Here is a 22,747-nt window from a genome sequence, read left to right on the forward strand (position 1 = left end):
CACAATCACCAATTTAACAAATAATTAAACCTTCACCATGCCTCCCCCGATCGGGAACGTCGGAATTTCTCGTACACGGACGATTGTCGTACTTAAGCACCTCAACAGACTGACTAAATCTTCATTACCCAGCACCTTTACACCCCCTTTTTTTCCACCTCCACCCGACATTTGAGCGTCTGCTTACTTTACCCTGTTACTTAGCTCTCCGTCCATCAGGAAGCCCCCCCACCCCTACCGCCCCCCGAACTGCAAGTTCTTCCTAGACGTGATCAATAATTCATTCCAAATGCCACAGTACTGATGATAATTCATTTGACATGAATTATAAATGGGTACTTCCTCTCCCTTCTGTGCTTATACTCCCCTCCATCTCTATCTGGCATGACCTCATTATCTCTGTAGCTTGTTACCGCTGTTGGTGTAGATACAGGTGGTTGCTGAGCAATCGCCTGTTGTCTGGGGTACGCCTGTCAAATATACTGTTTAGCGATTAGCGGAGGTTGGTTGCAAGGTTTTCGGGATTTGGCAGATAGAGCTTTGGGATTTGATGTTTTTGTGGATCTAGAAGGCTCACAGTCAGTTTTTATGTGATAGGAAAGGAAAGATTGAGTTTTACAAGGTGGAGAATGTAGTATCTACTTTAAATCTTAGTACTAGTTCATTTTTTTTGACATTTTATCAAGTTAAAATTAGGTTGCTAGGTTGTTTTTTCCAATATTTGTTTTTTAAGTGACTTGATTGTGGAGATGTCATGATCTGGTGAAATTGTTTTAGGGCGTTGGTGTCAAAGTGGTGGCCAGGGGGCCAAATCTGGTCCGCCGCATCATTTTGTGCGGCCCGGGAAAGTCAAGGGTGAGTGCTGACTTGCTGTTTTAGGATCAAATTCAAATGAAGAGTATAGATGTATATTATATTTCCTGATTTTGCCCCCTTTTGAATCAATCATTGTTATTTTTTAGTCAGTATTACTTTGCTTTTCTATATCAATGCAATACACGTAAAATTCAAGGGACAAGGTGAATGGAGTATTATCAAAGGGGTCTGTAATAAAAGTAGATGAGCAAATCTTCCATTTCCAAACATCATTAAACATGGCCGAACTCTTTTCTGTAAAGTCAAGGGTGTATGGCTGACCACCCCAAATTAATTTCTCCCAGAAAGACAAAGTCGACAATTAAACAGTCTGATAGGAGCTTTTATGAGTTACAGACCATAACGTTGTCACGCAGCACCGACTGCAAGGAGATCTTTACTTCAGATTTTTTTAGATTTAAAATAATGATTTTTGAACTAAAAACACAGAAAAATTGACTAAAAAATGACAATTATTAATTTAAAAGGGGGAAAATCAGGAAATATAATATACACCTATATTCTATTTGAATTAGATCCTGAAACAGAAAGTCGGCACTCATGATTGACTTTTTTGGGCCGCACAAAATGATGCGGCGGGCCAGATTTGGCCCCCGGGCCGCCACTTGGACACCGGTGGGTTCGACTTTGCATTTTTGTCGATTTTAATCGTTTTTAAAGTGAAATGTAGTTGGACAAGAGTGTTTCTTGTGTTGGATGAAGATGTATTTGAAGTCATTAGCGTTTTGGTATTTCCCCATTCGGTGCTCGTCATAGCGTAATTCAATTGTCAATAAAAGTTAGCAGTCAGCAGTGGTGTATTGCTACGCTGTTATTAACGCCCCCTGCAGTGGTTACAAAATGGAGGGCCTCCTCCGTGCTACTGGCCATTAATTTCCTTGCATGTTGCAATAAAGCAATCCAGTTGTGGCCATTGGAGTGGGATCGCTAATGTGTCAGTAAAGTTCACACTTTCCCCTTTTTATTCCTAATTAAAATTTATGAACATTGCCTAAGGAATTAAAATATATGAATTGTGACACTTGTGTGAATGGGAGATGTGCTCATAAAGCAATGAGCTGGCCAATCAGGAGCCTCCGTTATTACCCTTAACAACAAAGTAATAGGAACAGTCATAGATGTGAAATGTTAATGGTAAAAAAATTAAAATGTGTCATTCATTGACGGTGCGCTTTATAATGCAGTGCGCCTTATAGTTGTGAAAATACGGTACTAAATATTTTTCACTTTTTTGAGCCTTCGGTTTGTGCGCCATTTAATATACCCCTGCCGTTTAATATTACTATATTAAATTATATTATATTACTATATTAAACAGATACTCAGCTTTTTTGGCAAGATTTGCATGGTGTTCATGGGGGCATATCTATAGATACTTAAGTTCATTAAAATTCCAAGTCAGTTTTTATTCAGTAGTAAGTAGTTTGAACCTGAGTAGTAAGTAGTTTTAGTCTTCAAAACATTGATGCTACCTTCCCCTTTTTGCGCCATTTAATATACCCCTGCCATTTAATATTTTAAATGTATATAAGACAGCAAAATACGGTAAAACTTTTATTCCAATTGAATTCTTCATACAAACTCCAACCACATATATAAAATTGCCCTAAAATTGGCATATTGACCAAAAAAATGGTTTAAATAGCGAGTCCACAATCCAATACTTGACAATTCCAAAGCATGAAAAGTACAGTATAAATCCTAGAAAGGCTAAGTGGCATATACCCTTAAAAAATAGTCCCACCCTTTGCCGCGAAAGTGCTCTCACTCAGCTTGCGTAGTAGTACCTCACACTCTTTGTGATGAAAGAGTGTGGCTGGCTGAAAGGCTATCTCGCTAAATGCCAGACGCAGCACGCCCTCTTTTCCCATCCTAGGATTTCCTACACACAATTTCTGTCTCTCTCTATGTGCCTACTCGTATCAATGTATTTTTGGGCTTCATTTATCCCCTCCCAAGCCAAGTACTTGCACAAAATCCTCACATACGTTATCATTAATGGGCACGAAAAGCTCCCCCATAGTCTAAAGGTTTTCAAATCATTATATAGTTGTAGACTAGCACCAGTTTTTCTGAGGTCAGACCATTACCAGGACTTGAAATAACTCTGGAAAGGCGGTAACTGGAAGCGCGTGTTTCCTCTTGAAAAGGGAAACGTTGTTAAGGTTGTTAACGTTGGCCTTCTCGGCATAAAAAAGGCACCAAGCTGAGAACAGCATTAACAAGTAAATGGGCAGCAGTGCGCCAATATGGACGGCAGAGTGTTTTCAGGTTTTTTTTTAGTAGAAACACACACAGTGGTGACTTTGTTAGGCCGCTAGCGCGTCGAGGCATCCTGGTACCAAGCGTTCCATCCTGAAAAGAACAGTGTGGCGGTTGTGTGTGTGTTTTCAGAATTGTTCAGGCATACACCATCCAGCCGTTTAACACACTGGATGGCTTTCATTACATTTTGTGAATCATCACGATGGTTTCCAGTGCAGGAAAAATGGAAAAACCTCAGTTTTTTGTTTTTACTAGAATTCGGTAGGATTTAATGTGCTAGATCAGCAAACTACGGCCCGCGGGCCACATATGGCCAGTTAGGCGTTTTAATCAGGGTTGCCAATGTTGTCCAAATAATTAAAAAAAAAAAATAATATATTTTATTTTTATTAAAAAATGCAATTATTGATTTTAAAAGGAGAAGAATATTCCCTATTTGTCTATAATTCTCAATTAAATTTCCTCCTAAAACAGAAAGTCAGCACTTTTACTTTCTCAGACCGCAGAAAATGATATGGCGGGCCAGATGTAGCCCCCGCACCGCCACTTTGACACCCGCCATCTCAAATAATCTGAAACGAAAACGTCCGCAAAAGAAAGCGGGCGGGTGTCATGCGGGTACTTTTGTTTTTAAAGACTCCAAAAGAGCAAGGCTTGTGAAACAGGCAACAAACAGGATATCCCAAAGCTGCAGTCAACATCAGATGCATTATTAATACCTGCCCAACCTAATTTCCAATAATCTGGTTTGAATTAGCTAGCTACTCCAGGGGCTAGATTGGCGGATCTGGGGAGCAGTTCCATAAATTGCAATGCTAATGACACGCTTGAAAAGGCCTCCCTTTCCCTGCTGATAAAGGCAGATTTAATAGAGATATTTCACACGGAATCATTTATCAGGCCATGACAGGCGGGCGTGCGGGCGGGCAGGTCGGCAGGAAGGCAGGCAGGCAACAATATATATTCTTCTTTGCATCTCTATCATAAAGTACACAGCAGACACAAAGCACCTTGATGGACACGGGTTACGTTAGTGATTGATCCGTGACCATACAAGTTTATCTGCCATGGCGGATTAGCACATTTTAAAGAAGAGGAGACAAATTGGGTTGTGAGCACATTTTTGGCAACACTACATGATAGAAATTGGCAAAAAAAATGGAGGGACAGACATTGTTTTGTATCTGACATTTGTTTTGATGGTAGAATATAGGCATATGTTACATCTATGCTCAGGAATAGTCCACGGAAGAATATAATTTCATATTTTTGTTGAAGTAATCCCTCGAATATTGTGGTTAATGTAGACCAGACATGGCCGAGATTGATATAAAATCGTGAACCAAAATACATGTTTTTGCCTCTATACAGAAATACAACTATACAAGTACAATCATCAAATGTATATATTTGTTAAATATGTGTGTATAAAGACTGTGATGTAATGTTATTAATGTAAGTACTTTAAATAATGTACTCACAGTGAAAATAGTTCCTCTCTGTTTGCTATAAATCTCCCAAAAAATGGTAAATGTGAGTTTTAGTCCAAGTCCTTTGTCTTCTTGTGGCTATAGGTCAATTGTCTGCAATATTTGAGGAATTACTGTATTGCAATTATACTTGTATACGTAATTCTTCGAGGTTTAGCGACCTCAAACGCACTGCGTTTTCACATCTGTAGGAACAGTACCTTTTAAAAATAGATGTTCTGCAAAGGGCTGTCATGGTAGAGGTAGAGCTACGACTGTCAAGGCAAGGGACGGGGGACAGGGACGGGGGGACACTTCAGGCCAATTACCAGTCAACCGTGGAGCCACCAAAATCCTCAAACCAGAGTACTTAGAGTACACACATAGAACAGAAGTCCCAACAGGGATGTAGGCTTGAATTTGTGACAATCACAACTACTACAAAAAACGGATCTAAATGAGAATAAAGCCAACCAAGAAGATCTGAAATTGAAGATGACTGACTAGTCAATGTTTTGGATAGTGTAGTAAAGCTACTTCATCATTTCTGGCCTCTTCTTTGTTGGCCATACTGTGTGACCTCATCTTACCACAGGAAACTGTCACGTTATCCTTTGTTCTTCTCATCTGTCTGTCTAATAATACCGTTCCCCGGGGGGGTTTTGCCACCATGTGTCTCATTCACCTCCCCCCAATTCATCTCTTCCTGGAAGTCAGGATTTAATGATGAGTTTGGCTGCTGTTATTGACCTTCTCCAACCATCATCATTTTCTCTTTGTTACTCCGTGTATTACCATGAACTACAATTCCTAAATATACCATGCCCAGATAGTTCAATACAACATACCACAGTATTTAGAAATACTGTTTGTGTGGATGGTTGCTATATATTTTTATGTAGGAGGAATTTGACCATTGTGTTGTCAAGCTAATGCCTTGTAATTGTTCTTCTAATTTTGTGGAATAATGAGGCTCTAAATGGTGGCTATATTGTTAGTACGCGTAGAGCCAATCACAGAATGGCTGGTTAGACCTGGTTAATTAGAATGAAAAATGATTTGCCCTCAATTTACATTGTCGCAAAGCCATTGTTTATTAATTAGGAGCAAATACTTGGTAATTAATTGCTTTTTTTGTATTGTAATACCTTATAGAAAGCCAATAGTTTGTTTTATTTCAATTGCAGTTACTGCTTGATTTAGCTGGCTATCAGGAAGATGTTTTAAAGGTATTCATTTGGTCTGGAGTTCCTATTTTTATACTAAAATATGTTCTGAATATTGCGGTCTTTGCAAAGGTTTGATTTTCTATAATTATGCTGTCATAATTGCTGTATATAGTTGGAAATATTAAGGTGAAAAGCTATTCTGTGTGTAGTTTAGCAAAATTTGATTGAGTACGTAAGTTAAATGCGGATTATATTATTTACACTCTTTAGTTTTTGACAGGAAGCTTGTTTGTGTGAATCTCTTTGGATTTTGTGCATATTTTTTGGCTTTAGATGAATTGAAATGTTTTCCTGTAGAATAATAATACTATAAAGCAGGGCTTAACCTAATCACAGCGCTACTATTTGTTTTTGTTTGTTTTATATCTGTCCTTAGAAAGTCACCATCTGTGCATGACTATAAAGTAGACATCCACCAAAGGGTTTAATTAGAATCCCAATGAAAAATATTCATTTTTGTCATCAAAGCAAGCCATCTGGTCTGGTCCTGGAAAATTTGGGTTCACGCTCCTTGGATTTTCTAAACTTGGCAAGCTGCAGTTTACCAAACAAAATTGCCAAAATGGCTTCCATTCTGTGTCTTTTTATGACCTATCAAGCTATTAAAATTCATGCAAAACTTTCCCAAACCAAGCCATCTTAAATTATCACAAGTTATTGCTAAAATTAAATGGCGTCCACTAGTTTTTTCTTGTTGAACCTGCGGGGGATTTGACCATCGATCTGTAAATGTCCAAAGGGTAGAATCCACAATTTCTTGTTTATGTGAAATATTCATAGCCTTGGCTTTATTTGATGCTAAAATCCAGAGACAGCAACAATTTAAGAGGCTAATTTCCTGCATTATGCTGCCCAATGTATCTTTTTATGTTATTTTTATGAATCATATGGTGCTAGTCATCTCCTTCTTGCATATTTTTTCCTTCCCCAACTGTTTTTATCCAAGATAATATCACGATTCATCCGTCAAAGTATCAGCGAGTGTGCAAGATCCATCTTTTTAAGACTGCCTTCAGGGCAACTTGTCGACAAAGCTTGGCCGTTTTTATCTCATTTCGTGGCTAATGAAGACCATATTTTCAGTCATTGTAAAATTTGTTGAAGGGGAACACTTTTGATTTGATCTGTAATGAAAAGACGAGCTTGAATGCTATCACAGGGCTTCAACAAAAGAAACCGTGACTTGCTGCCGTATGGCTTGCTCATTGCATGCTAATAACATACCTGGCAACCTTGGCTAATCTCTTCCCTTATTAATGATTGCAATTCCCCTTATTAAGTGATAAAACCCATAAAATGCAACGTGGCATATATTTACTCACATAGGGCGCACTTAAAAGTCTAAAATTTTCTATAAAATGTACGAGGTGTCCAATCAGTACGCACTAAAATCAAGATTCTGTAGTTGTAGTTATATTGCAAAGTTCATAAGTGTTCCCCATCAGTTAAATGAAGTATTAATTGGTATTAGGAGTTTAATTGTTTATTTAAAAAAAAGATTCATAAAAAACTATATAAATGGAACGCGGTATGTATTTACTCACATCTAAAACAGCATATTAGCAATTGACAATAATTTTTTGGTCTGCGACCAGTCACCAAAACAATCCAGATTAGATAAAAAAATGAGTAAAACGAGCTCAGTTTTGCAAAAAAACATATTTAAAAAAATCACCAAAAGTTTATATATGGCGTAGACGATTTGAAATGATAAAAAAACGTATAAATTATGGGAAAAATTGATTTTGGGGAGGCGTATTGGACTTAAATCATGTTTTGATGCATGCATATTTTAAGCTTCATTTTTCATCTTGGTTAGAATTTGCATTTGCGTGGATCACCGTTTTTGAGACGTTATTTAATATCGGGCGGGACAGCTTGTTGCAAAAGGTATTAAGAGATTAGCATTATCAAGCAGGTGACACTTTCCACCCCTGCTTTAATTCATCCTTGGCTCGAGCCTCCTTGAAAATCACAACCATCCACATAATCATATTTCTTGCCTTTGTCGCCGTGCGTCCGTCCTTGGTCAACGGAATTTTTTAACACTTTTTTAAATCACTAGACGGATAAAAAAAAAAGAAAAATACGCTGATGCATGTCGTAACATAAGGTTACCATGTTTATTTCAAAAGGAGGCGTGCAAGAAAAATGATGCAAACGTTGCCCTTTTCCCAGTGAATAAACTATTAAAAAATGGATATTGATTTGCTTGCTAGTGTGACTTATTCACTGTAAAATTACTTTAAAAATCCTTGAACTTTACAAGCTTTGCGGAATAACGATTATTTTTTTTAACTATGGTGCTCGGATGTTTGGTCGCAGGAAGTTTGGTCGCCGGGACGTTTTGGGTTCTTATTCACAAAAACCAACTTAAGCCAAACAAACAATATTCACTTAATTTGATATCATACATTTTTTCCTCAAGTTTCCAAGAATATTTCAAGTGGCAAACAAACAAGTAGTTGGTTCCACAAAAAAACTAAATTGTGGTAGGGTTTTTAATTAAAAAAAACATGAATTTGTGTTATTATGATGTCTAAATGATACGCTCAATTGACCAAATAAAGACAGCAAATGTCCTCAAAATAAACATCGATTCAAGTACAGTAAAGAAAATATTACCTTTTTACAGTTTTTACCGATACTTGACTGAGCAAAAACACAAAAAGGCGGACCTGCAAATCCCTCAAAACAAAGCACTCCCTTACAAATGTTTAACAACAACAACAATAACAACAACAACAGGAGGAGGCACAATGTTTAGTCCATATTTCATAAGAATCTGCAATGTGATGAACTAGTGTAGCACTTTCCATCTTTGTTTAACAACACACTAAATTAACGACACAAGTAAACAAGACGGATGAAAAGCCGAAGTCGTGGAATCGATAAAATATTCAGTGGGCGCCTCCGCACAATGGAGCCAACCTTCTTACTTATTCTGAGGAGCGTTGCCTTGTTTGTACTTAATGAGCTTCCTCATTAAGGTACGGAAGAAGAGAGGATATGGGATGGCAGAGGGCAGGTGAGGAAGTGTGTGCAAGGGAAAATTATTTCAATACGAACATATTCACTATGATTTTACAACGAAAATAATGGTTACGTTGAAAGAAACAACCAAAAAAAGCCCATTAGAACTGTAGTATTTTCGGTGTACTAAAGGCTAAGCAGGAAAGATTCTTATTCTTCATTTTTATACGTAATTTTAGCGACATAGTGGGTAATGTTAAGTGAGTTTTATAGTTTCGAACGTACTGTTAACATGAGGAAACTGAGCGTTATGGTTTTCTCGCTATGTAATAATAGAAATCATCCGAAAAGTAGTATAGCTAAGTTTGCCGCTTTATCCTATTTTTACATTTAATCAGGACATACTCTGTCAAGATGTCTCAATGCATCTTCTCAGGAAGACATAAAGAAACCCCGTAATGTGATATCGGCTCTAATTAATATTGCATGTTATCTTAGTTGGAGTAGATGAGTTGGCGCTGGTACGTATTGGCCTTTTTTTTAGTTTCTTTCAAGAGTCGCTCTGTATGCCACGTCTAGTCTCTGTTGTTGCGTCTATCGGATCTGATAAGACTTCATTCATTCACTGGGCGAGTCAGAGTGGCAAGAGTAGAGAGAAAGCAGAAAGTATCGCAAAAATCTCTTGGGTAACCGTTTCTCTTATCAAAATGGAAAGTGGCCACACAATAAATAAGATATAGCGGTCACGCTATCAGCAAAGTCATCCGTAACTTTTCTCATCTAAAAAAAACTGATGGTGTGCTTTTTTGTCAAGTGAAAGACGATCACTCATGACTTTATCGAAAAAATAACATTTTCAAGAAAATGAGTCAAAATAACACTTGATGTGAGATTATTAATGGAATCTATCATTTCAGAAGCGATATATGAAATAGATAAATCTATGTACACATAAATACTATATACAGTACACTCAAATTTAGTATGTCAATCCCAATCATTAAATTTTTTTGAATGGCGTAAATTGGAAAAAAAGGACCAAACGTCCGGGCGACCAAGCATCTGGGCGACCAAACATCTGGGCGACCAAACATCTGGGCGACCAAACATCTGGGCGACCAAACATCTGGGCGACCAAACGTCTGGGCGACCAACCGTCTGGTGACGAAAAATAGTGACTGATAATACATTTGGCCAATGAACATCCGTATTAATTCAATGTAAATTCACTTTTTGGCATAAAAAAATAATCTGGTCCTGCCCTCATAAGATCTGAATCTGGTTCTCGAACTCAACCAAGTTTAACACCCTTGATACAAATCAACATATTCAAATTGTATACTATTTTTTTCCTCCCACCAATGGTAGTGCTTTGACTGTCCTCCTTTTAAAGCCCACGTTCTGAACCCTGTGATTGGACGCCCTGAGGCATCTGGCTCGACACTGTAGGATTCACAAAGAGCCAGAAATGTCACGGCACCAAACAAAACGACTACCGTTGCCCCCTCGGCCATTTCACTCTAAATTTCCAACATTCCGTAAGCTTCAAAAAGCCCTGGAATTCACCCAAAAAAACCTTAAAACTCTCACACTTTCTACATTCCCCTTTCTACATTTACCAAGTCCTACTAACACATTTGCCGGCTCAAAAAACTCACCCCCCGCGAACCCGACATATAAAGCAAACACAACGTCGAAAGGTTAACCTTGCAGGAGAAAATAAAGTTAAATGCTTTAATGGTTGCCTCGACGTGGGGCGCATAAAAGCAGATTGTAGATACGCATCCTCAGGTGTCAAATTTTCCACCTATTTGGCAAATCCGTGGTTCCTTAAGCACATCCTTCCTTTCCTCTTCCTCTTGGAGACGTTTAAGTTAATGTAGCATTTAATGAAAAGGGCGATAAAAGATATGCATGGTCATCATGTCCTTGACTAGTATATCCTTGACTAGCGTGTCATTGAAACAACCTCATTAAGCCTATCAATAGTCAATGGAGTATAGTCCACAGGTGTCCAAGTGGCGGCCCGGGGGCCAAATCTGGCCCGACGCATCGTTTTGTGCGGCCCGGGAAAGTCAATCGTGAGTGAGAGTTTCTGTTTTAGGATCAAATTAAAGTAGAGTATAGATGTATATTATATTTCCTGATTTTCCCCCCTTTTAAATCAATAATTGTCATTTTTAAATCATTTTTCAGTGTTTTTAGTTCAAAAATCATTTTGTAAACTCTGAAAATACATAAAAAATATTTCCTGTTTTCCACTTTAATGTTGAACATATGAAAATTTTCGTTTCCTTTTGCAATGAAAATAAAATTAATAACGATTAAATAAAATTAATAAAAAATAAATTAATTATTTTCCCTTACTAAGAAAAAAAGCTTAAATAAAAATTGCATTAGAACCATAAAAACTCAATATTTAGGACTTTTAATCCACTTCTTTTAATCCATTTATAAAATAAAAATCTAAATATTACATCTAAAATAGTCCGCCCCAAATGAAATCCAGTTGACGTCAATGTGGCCCGCAAACCAACCCTTGAACACCCTCGGAGTCTACCACCTGCACCAAAAAATGTCCCTAGTGGCTGAAATATGACACCATGACGTCGGGGCAACACCTCCCAACATTTAGATAACCCAATTTAACCATTTTTTATGACATATTATAGTTTCCCCAAGCCTGCACGCCAGCAATTCTATGACTAAATCCCATTAGCGTAATGGCGTTGTTGCCTGCTTTCCAGGTTGCTTCCTCCATCCTTCAACTAAAACAGAACAAATTACCTTCGATCCCTTCGAGCTCGAGTCGCTCTGTGTGTTGCTGTTCCAGAATGCCAAATCACATCTCATTAATTCCAAAGGTGTTCAAATACTCACAAGGCCAAAAGCATAGAAAATTTCATCGGGTTTAGTCACGGAAAAAATTAGAAGCCAAAAAAAAAGCACTGTTAATCAAAAAACATGAATTATCATTGATTTAACTTTGTTAGAATGGAATTTCAAGCAAAACAACTGCTTTATTATGTATGTGTTGTATTATTTTACACACTTAGAGGTTATTACTTGGGTTATATTTTGTCGTTGGGTATGTAAATACATACTTGACTTGCAATATCCATCATGAATCAGCTGACTGTTGCTTATTACTGAAAGTGCCTTTACAAATAATGAAGGATGGCTTTTTATTCTAGACGTATATTACTAAAAGCCCCCCAACCCCCCTAAACTTGGGTGAGGTCATCCATCCATTCATTTTGATCAATCTTGTGAATCGAATCTTATTTTTTTGTTATCCAATCTGCACAGTAGAAACTAAAGGTAATGTTTGGAACTGTGAATTGACAAAGTGAAATTGACAATACTAAGCAATTCCTTTTTCTATCTTCAACTTGCGTCTAAAAAAATTGATTTTCTTCCTTGTTTGGTTTCTATAATAAAGAACAGACTAAAATCCAAACCTATACATTGAGAAATATGAAGTTATTTGACATTTTTTAAGAGGAACCTTCTATTATTTTTACGAAAAACAGATTGAAATACTTCATTCATTGAATCATTCTACAAGAAAATGTTAAAATATTGTCTAATTTAGCTGTTCAAATCCTCCCTTGCTGTCTTTCCAATGGCATATTCTTCTCAAAAGACATTTATTATGATGTTGCTAGAAAAGTCTTGTCAGCCATTAGCGAGATTGCATCATGTTGACAATAGTAATCCGCACATATCGTGTCAGCAAGCAATGTACCCAGACAGTCAAGCTATCAGCATCATACACCGACATCTACAGAATCTTGAATTAAGCTCTTACTGAGTCGTTATAGCACCAATTTTGGATAAAATTTGGAATTTTAAGGGCGCTCATGGGAGTAAATATGTGCTACGTTGCATTTGTATTATTTTATTGCTTAATAAGGGGGATTGCAATTATTAGTAAGGGCAGAAATTGACTGAGGTTGACAGGTACTTTTACTGAAAATGGAATTCTTGTATACCTTAATGGGAGGAGCCATTACTAGCTGCCATGAACATTGATTTGTGTGGGATGGCGTCCTTTTAGATATAGTCCTATATACACCCACAAAGCAATATACTTTGATAATATTGATGTGGGATTGGCTACTGTGTTCAGAATGCTGCTTGAGTTAGTGTTTCATGACCTGGAAAAAGATGTAGAATGCTTTTATATTGGATTTTGTGTTTTGATGACAGCAAAAGAAACACTACATTGTTTGCAGTACTATTTTAGAAGATATACAAGACTATGTATTGTTGCTTGACTATTTTTTGTCCATTGGTGGCTTGATATAGTTGTGTTTTCCATTAGTGGGTGATGCAGACTACTTTATTGTTCTTAGATGGTCATCGGAAATAGTGTGAAAGTGGCTTTTAAGAAGAAATGGACTTTTTGGGTCATTGAATGTGACTGTGAAGATAAGGGAGGGAAATTGGACATTAAAGCAGGAAGGGCAATGGCTGGAAAACCATTGGATGTCTTTTAAGAATTTCTACGTGAGGGGTCGCCACGGCCAATCAACTTCTTCCTTTTGGTACTCAGAAACCAAATTCTTGCTTTTTTAGAGCAGCAATGTCATGCTGTTTTGGTGCACTGTTTTGACCTATCACTATTCAATCAATCAATTTGTCAATAGCTCACTCCAAGGCAATGATTCCCAAATAGTATTGGTTTGTTGCAATATGTATTTCTATATTATATCTACCGTACTTTCACTACTTAAAAGGCTTGAATTTTCTCCAAAATGGACAGAGCGCCTTATAATGCGGTGCGTCTTATATATGAACAAAAATAAAATGTGTCATTCATTGAGGGTGCGCCTTATAATGTGGTGCGCCTTATATATGGAAAATATGGTATATATGGACATGTATATTGAACACAGACTCTAACCCGCCCCTTCATCTCTTAAAGTATTGATTTGGATCCACTGAGGATCATATTCTATTTCTCCCCATGACTCCCCGCCCCCCCACCTATACTTTGCTGAGAATTCCTCCCGGTTTGTGTCTGGTGTGCCAATCTTCTTCAATCTGCCCCTGGGTGAGATGCGCTGTGCCGAGATCTATAATGAGCCTCTGTCTGTCTGTTCAAGTTGACAGAGAGTTGTTTGAGGCTGTGATCTGCCACTAGTGCTGTGCTTTGGCCTCTGCCTGCAGACGTCTGGCTGGCTCTGCAATAAAAAAGCAGTCCTGACTCGGAATATAACACACTCCTTTGGGGATTGGAAGTGGGCTTTCTGACCTTCTTCAATGAATTATTGTTGAATGTGTAGTAGTCGAACTGTTTGGATATTTGAAGGTACACGCTTTTGTTTTTCTGTATAGGGCTTTTGTATGTTTTGTTTTTGTGTAAAGGTCTTTTGTATAGTATTAGGAATATGCTCAGGTTTTTTGTTCAGTCTGGAACTAAATGAAGTTTTCAATACGGAGTTTAAATCACAGTAAAACTGCATGAAAATCGGAATTTGTGTATATTTGATAGTAATTGAACTCAAAGAATGATTATCTAGCACAGAAAATGTTATAATGGTATACCATTTTGATATTTTACATTTTCATGTTGGATAAATTGTAACCTAATAATATAGACTTTAAAAAAATGTAATTAAAGTAAGTACTTTTTTAAAAGTATAATTGGATTCAATGTAATTGCAGGGTTTGCTTTAGAAACAATGGTGGATTTTGGCAGATTTATCATCCATTTTCCGCAGAAAAAAATATTCACCAGTAAAAAACAAAAATAAAAAATAAAATACACAGTTGCAGGCACCCAACGCTTAAGCTTTGGTCCAATCAGCATGCATTATTCTTTTTTTTCTGTCCGTCTGTTCACTCTTTTGAGCGCAGTAGTGGTGGTGATGGTGGCATAGCCCAAAGCTGCTCCTAACACAGGCCACACATTTGTCTTTTGATCTCACTACTTTCCATTCGTCTTTTTAACAGTTTTTGAAGTCAAGGACTGCAAAAAAAAAGCGCAAAAGTAGAAAACTAAAAGGACGGGATTGTCTTTAAAGTCATACACACACATTGTCGCTATTGACACAATAGAATTTTCAGTACTACTCAAGTATATGAAGTAATAATAAGTAGTAAATAGTACGTTTTGTATTGGTGTGTTTGTGTCTTTAGTTCAATTTAATATTTAATTTTGAGTTCATACATGTATGTGGTTAGTCTGTTCTGGATAAAAATTCAGAAAATGTATTTTGAAATGGAGGGATGGCTGTAAGTTTGGACATTGTGTAAAAAAATACCACCTCCTCCCACCTTTTAACACACATTCCTACACGTTTTTGCTTCCTTCTGTGCATGTGAGGACGTGTTTTAAGCGTTGTTTACACCTAACACATTCCACTTTAGGTGTAAGTCCCTCCTCATCAATATCACCGACATACATCTATCATTCCTTTTGTAGTCTAGTTTTTTAATCATTTTTTGTGTTTTTAGTTAAAAAATCTTTTTGTAAAATCGAAAAATATGTTTCAAAAAATCTAAGATACACATTTGTTTAGATCTATAAAAAAACAGAATATTTTGGACTTTTAATCCACTTCTTTTAATCCATTTATAAAACAAAAACATCTAAATTGACATTAAAGCGGCTCGCGAACCATGTATTTTGTAACTAATTTCATATTTCTAGTCTTCCCCGGATATTATTTTGATCGATTTACTACACAAGTGCACACACACTTTTGACACGTAGCGCCTTGATCCTTCCCCCCACGCCATGCGCCCTTAAAACCTGCCCTCCAGCACCCCCATCATTTGACACAATAGTCCCACTTCCTTGCTTTCCTTCCATTTAATAAGCAAAAGGTTACCGTCAGTTCACCAATGTTTCTTCGATCTTGTCAACATATTTCACACCTTACGCTATTGTTTAGTATTTGCTTTTAATACATTGCAGTTATGTTTAAAAACATATTTAATCCATCACTGTTTAGACGCCATTTTTGAAGCCTTGTGGATATTCTACAGAACATTTGTTAAGGGTCAGTCGATGGATTTTGCCTGTAGCTTATCGACGCAACATGTCATGTACATCTTGCTACTTTCTTGATCTGAAGGATAGAGTTGAATTTATTTATTTTTTTATTAAAAAAAACCTCAGGCCTATTCACACTTGTCTTTGTGGGATGTGTTAGATGTGGGAAAATGTCAATCTTCCCCCTTCTAACCTTGTTTTATTCTTTAAACTAGCTGGATTTGCCAGTATCCAAATAGTATTTGTCTTCTGTATAGTACTTTGAATACTGTTTTGTAGTATTTTCTTGTAAAATGACACATTTTAATATTTTTTCCATATATAAGGCGCACCCTCAATAAATGACACACTATTTTTGTTCATATATAAGGCGCACTGGATTATAAGGAACCCTGTCTATTTTGTAGAAAATCTAAGACTTTTAAGTGCGCCTTATAGTCGTGAAAATACGGTACTAGCGACTACTCTGTGTCCATAGACTCCGCCCCCGCATCGTTATTAAATACATAAAAAGGTGTCAAAGTATGTCTCTGAAGGGCTATGGCGAAATTTTCGAGCTGAATGAATTTGGACAATGATTAATTAAAGAAAGGATTTATTTGGTGCGTATCTGGGAACTACAGCGGGACAGATTACAAAGTACTGGTGGGGGTTTCATCAGTAGAAATAATACTTCTCTGTAGACAGCAAAGCAGGACGTGGAAAGTCATCCACTTTCCTCTGAAAATGGACACGGCTAATCTCTGGACTCTGGAGAGACTGCAAATTGTCGGAATTGGGTCACAATCTGTTTTATTTTTCTGGAGGAATATGCGCAAGGCAGGAATTGTACTCACAGTGATTTAAGGGTTAATGTCTATAACATTTAAAAGTGTAAAGAACAAGCAAGCTAGTCCTTTAAAAGTGTGCATTAGTGAGGCTGAATATGCAATAGTGAGAAGGAATTGATCTCCATTAAAAGCACACAATCTTTATTAGCGCAATGATTTTACATAGCGGCAAGAAGTGTGGACAAATAGCTTAATTACGAACATAAAATAAAAAACGGCATTGAAATTTACATCAGGGTACTTAACATTTTAGTGTATTTTCAATATTTGTGACTCCCTGGTGTTCAAATGTTGACCAAAAAATGCTTTGATTTTATTACAATTGGCTTGCGTATATTTTTTTTACAGAACCAACTACCAATATATACTTAATATGTCAATACTATGACTTTTACATTATAGTGTAATACATTTTTAGGTTAAGTTGGAACTTTTTCATCCAGTATTCCGTAAATTTCTTGTTTTCAGTAGCAAGACAGACACAGAAGACATTGTAGACCTAGTTAAAAAACCTTTTCACATATGTGATAACGTAGTTTTTACCCATTTTTTTGGTTTATAATACATTTTTGATCCTTCAAAATAGAAAATTGAGATGTTTCTATGATATTTGGGGGTCGGTTACGTCCCCCTCTGTTCTTATCTCCTCCCACAGAGGCTTGTGGGCTGACCACGTCTCCCCCACAGAGCAACTGGATTACGCTTGTCGGTTAATTCCATTTGTTCTGATAATGCTGTCGGTCAGTCACATAGTGGACGGTCATCTGCACGATTGGTGTTAAAAAACCGGGCGGTTAAGGTGCCCTGACCTGATAAGGCTTTGGAAATCATAGCTTGATCAACACGGCACTTCCACTTGAAGGGAAATGCACTTTCCTCCTCCTCCTCCTCCTTCCGTGATCCCCAGTTTGTCCTTTTATCAGTGTAACCGGCTTAAGCCCTTGTCTCAGCCTGGCCCTCACAGCTTTTTCTCAGGGATCATCCCTAATGTACACTCTACCGTTGACAAATCTGAAATCCCATTTCAAACCAGCTTACTTTAAAAGGCCCGCTTTCAAGGCAATTTGACATCGGTGGAAAGCTCAAACGTGCTTATGTTTGTATTGCTCTTTCTATTTAAAACTTATAGTCAGACGCTATCAAAGGTATTTGTATGAGTAGTTGTATGTAAAGGTCTTTTTTGAGACTCATTTTCCGGTTTATTCTATCGTACAAATTTGTTAGAGTTGGTCTAGATTTTGTAAATTTTGCGGACCGGCGACTTAAAGCGACTAAACGTCCGGCGTCCAAACGTCCGGCGTCCAAACATCCCGGCGACCAAACATCCAGGCGACCAAACATCCAGGCGACCAAATATCCGGCGACCAAACATCCCGGTGACCAAACATCCAGGCGACCAAACATCCAGGCGACCAAACATCCATGCGACCAAACGTACAGGCGACCAAACGTCCGGTCACGCCACTCTTTACCCACACCTTTGTGAAAATAATTTTGGCATCCATTTTGGGAGGCATTTTACGAATATCTGTTATCAAAGTTCTGTATTTTCTGCACAATAAGGTGCTACTAAAATTAGATGTACTATAAAACAATCCCCTACTACTACTACTACTACTGCATTTTATAATCTGATTCACCTTATAAATGAAACCAATGTTAAGATAAGTCATTTATGGAAGGTGCAGTGGAAAATATGGTAATGCAACATTGATTTGTGAATATGTCTGCCTGCACAATTTGTGGTTTTTGCGCAGCGTGTGGTTGACCTTTACGTGTAATAGTCCTACCCGGATTCTTTGCATTACTACACAAGTACACACAAGGTGAGCGGCTTTGGGAAATGAGGCGGGTCGGCGACACGGCTGAAGTAAATCGACAGATGTCGTCTCGGTATTGCCATCCACGGAGTACAAAATAGACTCCGCCTCGGGCATCGAACCCGCGTTAAAGCCGAACAAGACCGAGATTGATCCGTGACACTTAATCACATCAATAATTCATATTAGCCGCTCTAGGAAATGGACTCGAAAGTCCATTCCTTGATGTGAGTAACACTTTGTGGGTTCTGACTGTAGTTTTTTTTTGTGTAGACTAAAGAGTGCCCTCTGTAGGCGAAACGTCATTCTTTGTGGCATCCGTGTTAAATGGAGTCTTTAAGGTCAACAACACACACACACACACATAAACACACATAAATACACACTTTGGCCTGAGCAAAGGCTTTTCTTGTAGAGTGAAATGGGCTGTAATCAAGCGGATAGACGTCCTGCTTTGAGGGGATTTACTTCAATGTGGCAATTGCCAATCTGACTGCGGTCAGGATTTACGCAAGCTCAAGCTTCTTATACCATTCGGTAACTTTTAACATGAGCCGACCAGTGGAGACCAATCGTTTTTGGAGGATTTGCAGTGGACAAATGACATGATTTTTTTTTATCTTAACTTGTTTTTCTTGTTCATTCAGAAACTGTAAATTGCTCAGAAATGTATTTATTCCAAAAGTGAACTCTAAAAATAGATGATGAATGGTCGCTTTCATTAATTTCTATAGGTTTTGTGAGATTGTTTTGAAAAGAAAGTCCTTTTACGAAATATTACAGTTAATATTTATTTGCTCAGCAATTCTGCCAACCATATTTTGCATCACTATTACGTCGTATATAACGAAGATTAATTCTAATTGGAACAAATTAATTATACAATGGCCGCTGGCAAGTTGTCATAATATAACGACCCTGGTTATAAATATTTTTGATTTTAAAAGTATGTCCATCTGAGTCATGTCTATTTGCCATTGGAACGTATTCCATTCTATTTAATGATTGCGTTTTATTGTATTTATGACTGTAATTTCGCTTCAAAGTTACCTATAAATTAAACTACAAATATATATATTTGAGTTTTTGCATCTCTAACTAAAAGAACAACATGAGAATGTTTAAATAAGCGAAATTCCCAAAGGCAGTGGGACAGTGAGGCAAAAACATGGCGTTCCTTGTCTTTCCGTCTATTATTCATGTTGGACATTGAGAGTTGATGCTTAGCCATCTGTTCTCAGTCCTATATTCTCGTCAAACCTTATTCTATATTCCTCCTCGCCACTTTAAGCAGACCATTGCAGTGTGAAGTCTTCATAAATATATGACACGATCAAGGCACGTTGGATTACCTCCAACACATGGCAAGATCTGAATACCAATAGCTCTGGTAGTCATATTTCCATTTGGAGATGACTGGACTTTATTTGACGCACATTTTACTAGATTAAAGATTCCGTAATGGCTTGTGACCTTAGAAAATGGGATGTATTTTGCTTGCACAACATGGAGATGAGGGTCGTTTCAGGGACAAAGAACATATGGCGAGTCTGGCATTGCAAAGTATAGCAAATATTTGGCTTGAACAATATCAACCATTTTCTTGCATATCAACCTTGCCTGGTTTCACATTTGAGTTTAATTTATTTAATAAGGGACGGTACTTATTAATGAACATATATGTATATATGTAAGATTATAGCCAAAGGCTAATTTCCATCTTTAGTAGTCCTTGTGTAGAGTGGAGATAAATAATGACATATACAAGACGTAAGTACGCCTACATAGCACAGTTTTTGATAGCCTTGTGATGGTAATTTTGTTGGTATAAGAGCCAGGCTTTAAGATGATTGGCCAAGAGGTTCAGACACATGCCCTTGAATCCATCTTTTTTTTTTCAAACTGGCAACCCACTTGCATGTGGGGGGCACTCAAGCTAAGTAGCCCTTGAGTGGTAGCTTTCTTTTCAAATGGAATGTTCCAAAAGCTCCCGGCTCCTGAAAACGAGGGTCCACGTGGCGAAAAAACACCTGCCGAGTGGCTTGGATAACAATTTTGTCCTCTTGCTTGAGGAGGCATCTGCTATCGCTCCGCTATTGGACGCTGAAACACCCTCAGCAGTGCTTAATGAGGCATTAGAGGCAGGCTTTTAGTTCGGGAGGGTCTTGGTACGAATGTGGGTGGGTGTGTGCTTATATTTATGTCGTTTGTGTGTGTGTTGTCCCTTGTTGTCCTAAACTTGGCACTGTTGGACCTTGAAAGCACACCATCTGTCCTCACTGACATAAAGAAGCTCTTGCATGAAATTTAAAAGCAGCATTTAATCATTTTAAATGGGCACACATGAGCATTTTAACAATGTCAATGATTTAGAGCAATTATGTGCAAACATATCTATAATTTGCATTTGTTTTTTTTTGTCTTGTTTTTCCTGATGAGGGTGTTTCGGGGGTGCTGGAGCTTGGTTTAGTCAATGATGGGCAGACTGAGGTTGTTTTTGGTTATTTGTAGGATAAATAGATGAATAAACAGCCTTTTATACTGAATTTTTTAATTTGAATGTTATTCAAGTTGGTTATTATGCATGTTTTGGGGTTGTGGGAGGGTGCCGGAGCATCTGGAGAAAACCCACGCAGGGTAGAAAAGTTGTGAGGAAGGTGTGCTAGTGTAAACAATAAAAAAAATCTAAAGTAAGCAAATACAGATGTTAAATTTGCATTCTATTTGAATATAATTGACAAGGAAAGATATGCAGAAAGGAGATCATTATTAGTATCATATTTATTGCCAAGACTGAGAAATATAAAACTTTAAGTGAGTTACAGTTGCAATAAAAAGCCAAAACAACAAAATATGAAAGTCTTAAAAATTTTGAAGCCATAAATCATACAATGATGCGAATTAATATATATATATATTTTTAAGGTTTTCTAGTTACATCACATTTATCTTCAATATTTCAGTCATGATTTTTCCTATTTAAAAGTCATTTTTGTTATCCTGCAAAAAAATTATCCCTTCTAGCACCAAAAAAAACCTGATAAATCCTATTTTTATTCTATTTTCACTGCTTATACTTTTATAAACAATGCAATTTACATTATTATTATTTTTCTTCATTTTAGGTGATCTCCACTCTATCAAGAATCTCCCATCACAGCATCGCCCAAATCAAAGGAATCAGGTAAATAAATGTCCATTCTTTCCATTATTTATCACCCAAAAAGTCCCATTTCCTCATTTTCCACCATTAAATGGTGTAAATGAATCACCACTCCAAGTGCTGCAATTAATTTACACCTGGTGACTGTCATCTTTTCCTCTGTTAATTTTCACCTGTCACCAAAACAGCGCCTCAGTGTTATCCAAAGACAAAAAAACACCATTAAATTCTCTTTCCGTATCACAAAATAACGAAAAAACACAACTTTTTTCCACCTTAAAATGAGCTTGCGATTCCTCTTCATTTTCTCAAATGGCTTCGAGTTCCTGCTACACATTAAAAGGCATTTTATCAGTCTGAGTAATGAGTTGATGGCGCTTAGCTATTAGGAAGCAACGCCAGGAAATAAAAGCCGAATGAAAATGACAAAAAGCCAGCTCATGTCTCCTACTATTAATAAACACAAACTCTAATCCCATTTTCTTAAGATTTCCCCTTCAAAGTAATACATTTGTACTCCCTATTAAAATATGGAGGTAAAAAAGTACAAAGCGTTGATAAATAATTATAATAATCATCATTTACGACAATATGCGAGTAATTACGAAGGTTATAGCCATCACGCTTCATCGGAAATTTCTTAAGCGTCCTTCCAGGTCTGCATTTTGGGGTAAAGGTCAGTCCTATGAGCAACGAAAAATCTCAATAAGTCAAGAAAAAAACAGTTCTGCACTAAATTTACCTCAATTGGTAAACATATCCACCAAAAAACAGTTACTCCAAAAATTGCACTGAATTCTGTCCATTCATTCCATCACATTTCTGTATTTATTTGCGCTATTTTCCGCCATTTTGAATGCCGTTACTATCCATAACGTTTTTCCACTACTTCACCAGTTAAGGTGACTTTGAAGCAAGCTAACGTTCCACATTTAAAAGCCCAGAAAGGACAGCAAACGTGTGCAAGATGGCTTTAGCTTTAGTGATTTATTGAGCGTAGCAGAAAGCAAATTTGCATCCAGGGACGCCAAGCCAAGCCATCTAGCCAAGCCCTTTCCACGCTTGCCTATATGAAGCGAATTGCCATCCCATAACGACACCAGCGTTGAGCTTTGT

The 22,747-nt window shown here is 37.4% G+C and overlaps 1 protein-coding gene across 1 annotated transcript in view; it reads left to right on the forward strand.

Moving 5' to 3' along the window:
• vav2 (vav 2 guanine nucleotide exchange factor) overlaps positions 1-22,747 on the forward strand; it is an 84,391-nt gene that overhangs the window by 22,011 nt on the left and 39,633 nt on the right. Inside the window, exon 3 of the mRNA XM_077736651.1 lies at positions 21,594-21,652. Within this exon, the coding sequence (XP_077592777.1) occupies positions 21,594-21,652 (59 nt within the window). The remainder of the gene's footprint in view (positions 1-21,593; positions 21,653-22,747) is intronic.

Source organism: Stigmatopora nigra, chromosome 17, assembly GCF_051989575.1.
Source record: "Stigmatopora nigra isolate UIUO_SnigA chromosome 17, RoL_Snig_1.1, whole genome shotgun sequence".
Lineage (NCBI taxonomy): Eukaryota > Metazoa > Chordata > Actinopteri > Syngnathiformes > Syngnathidae > Stigmatopora > Stigmatopora nigra.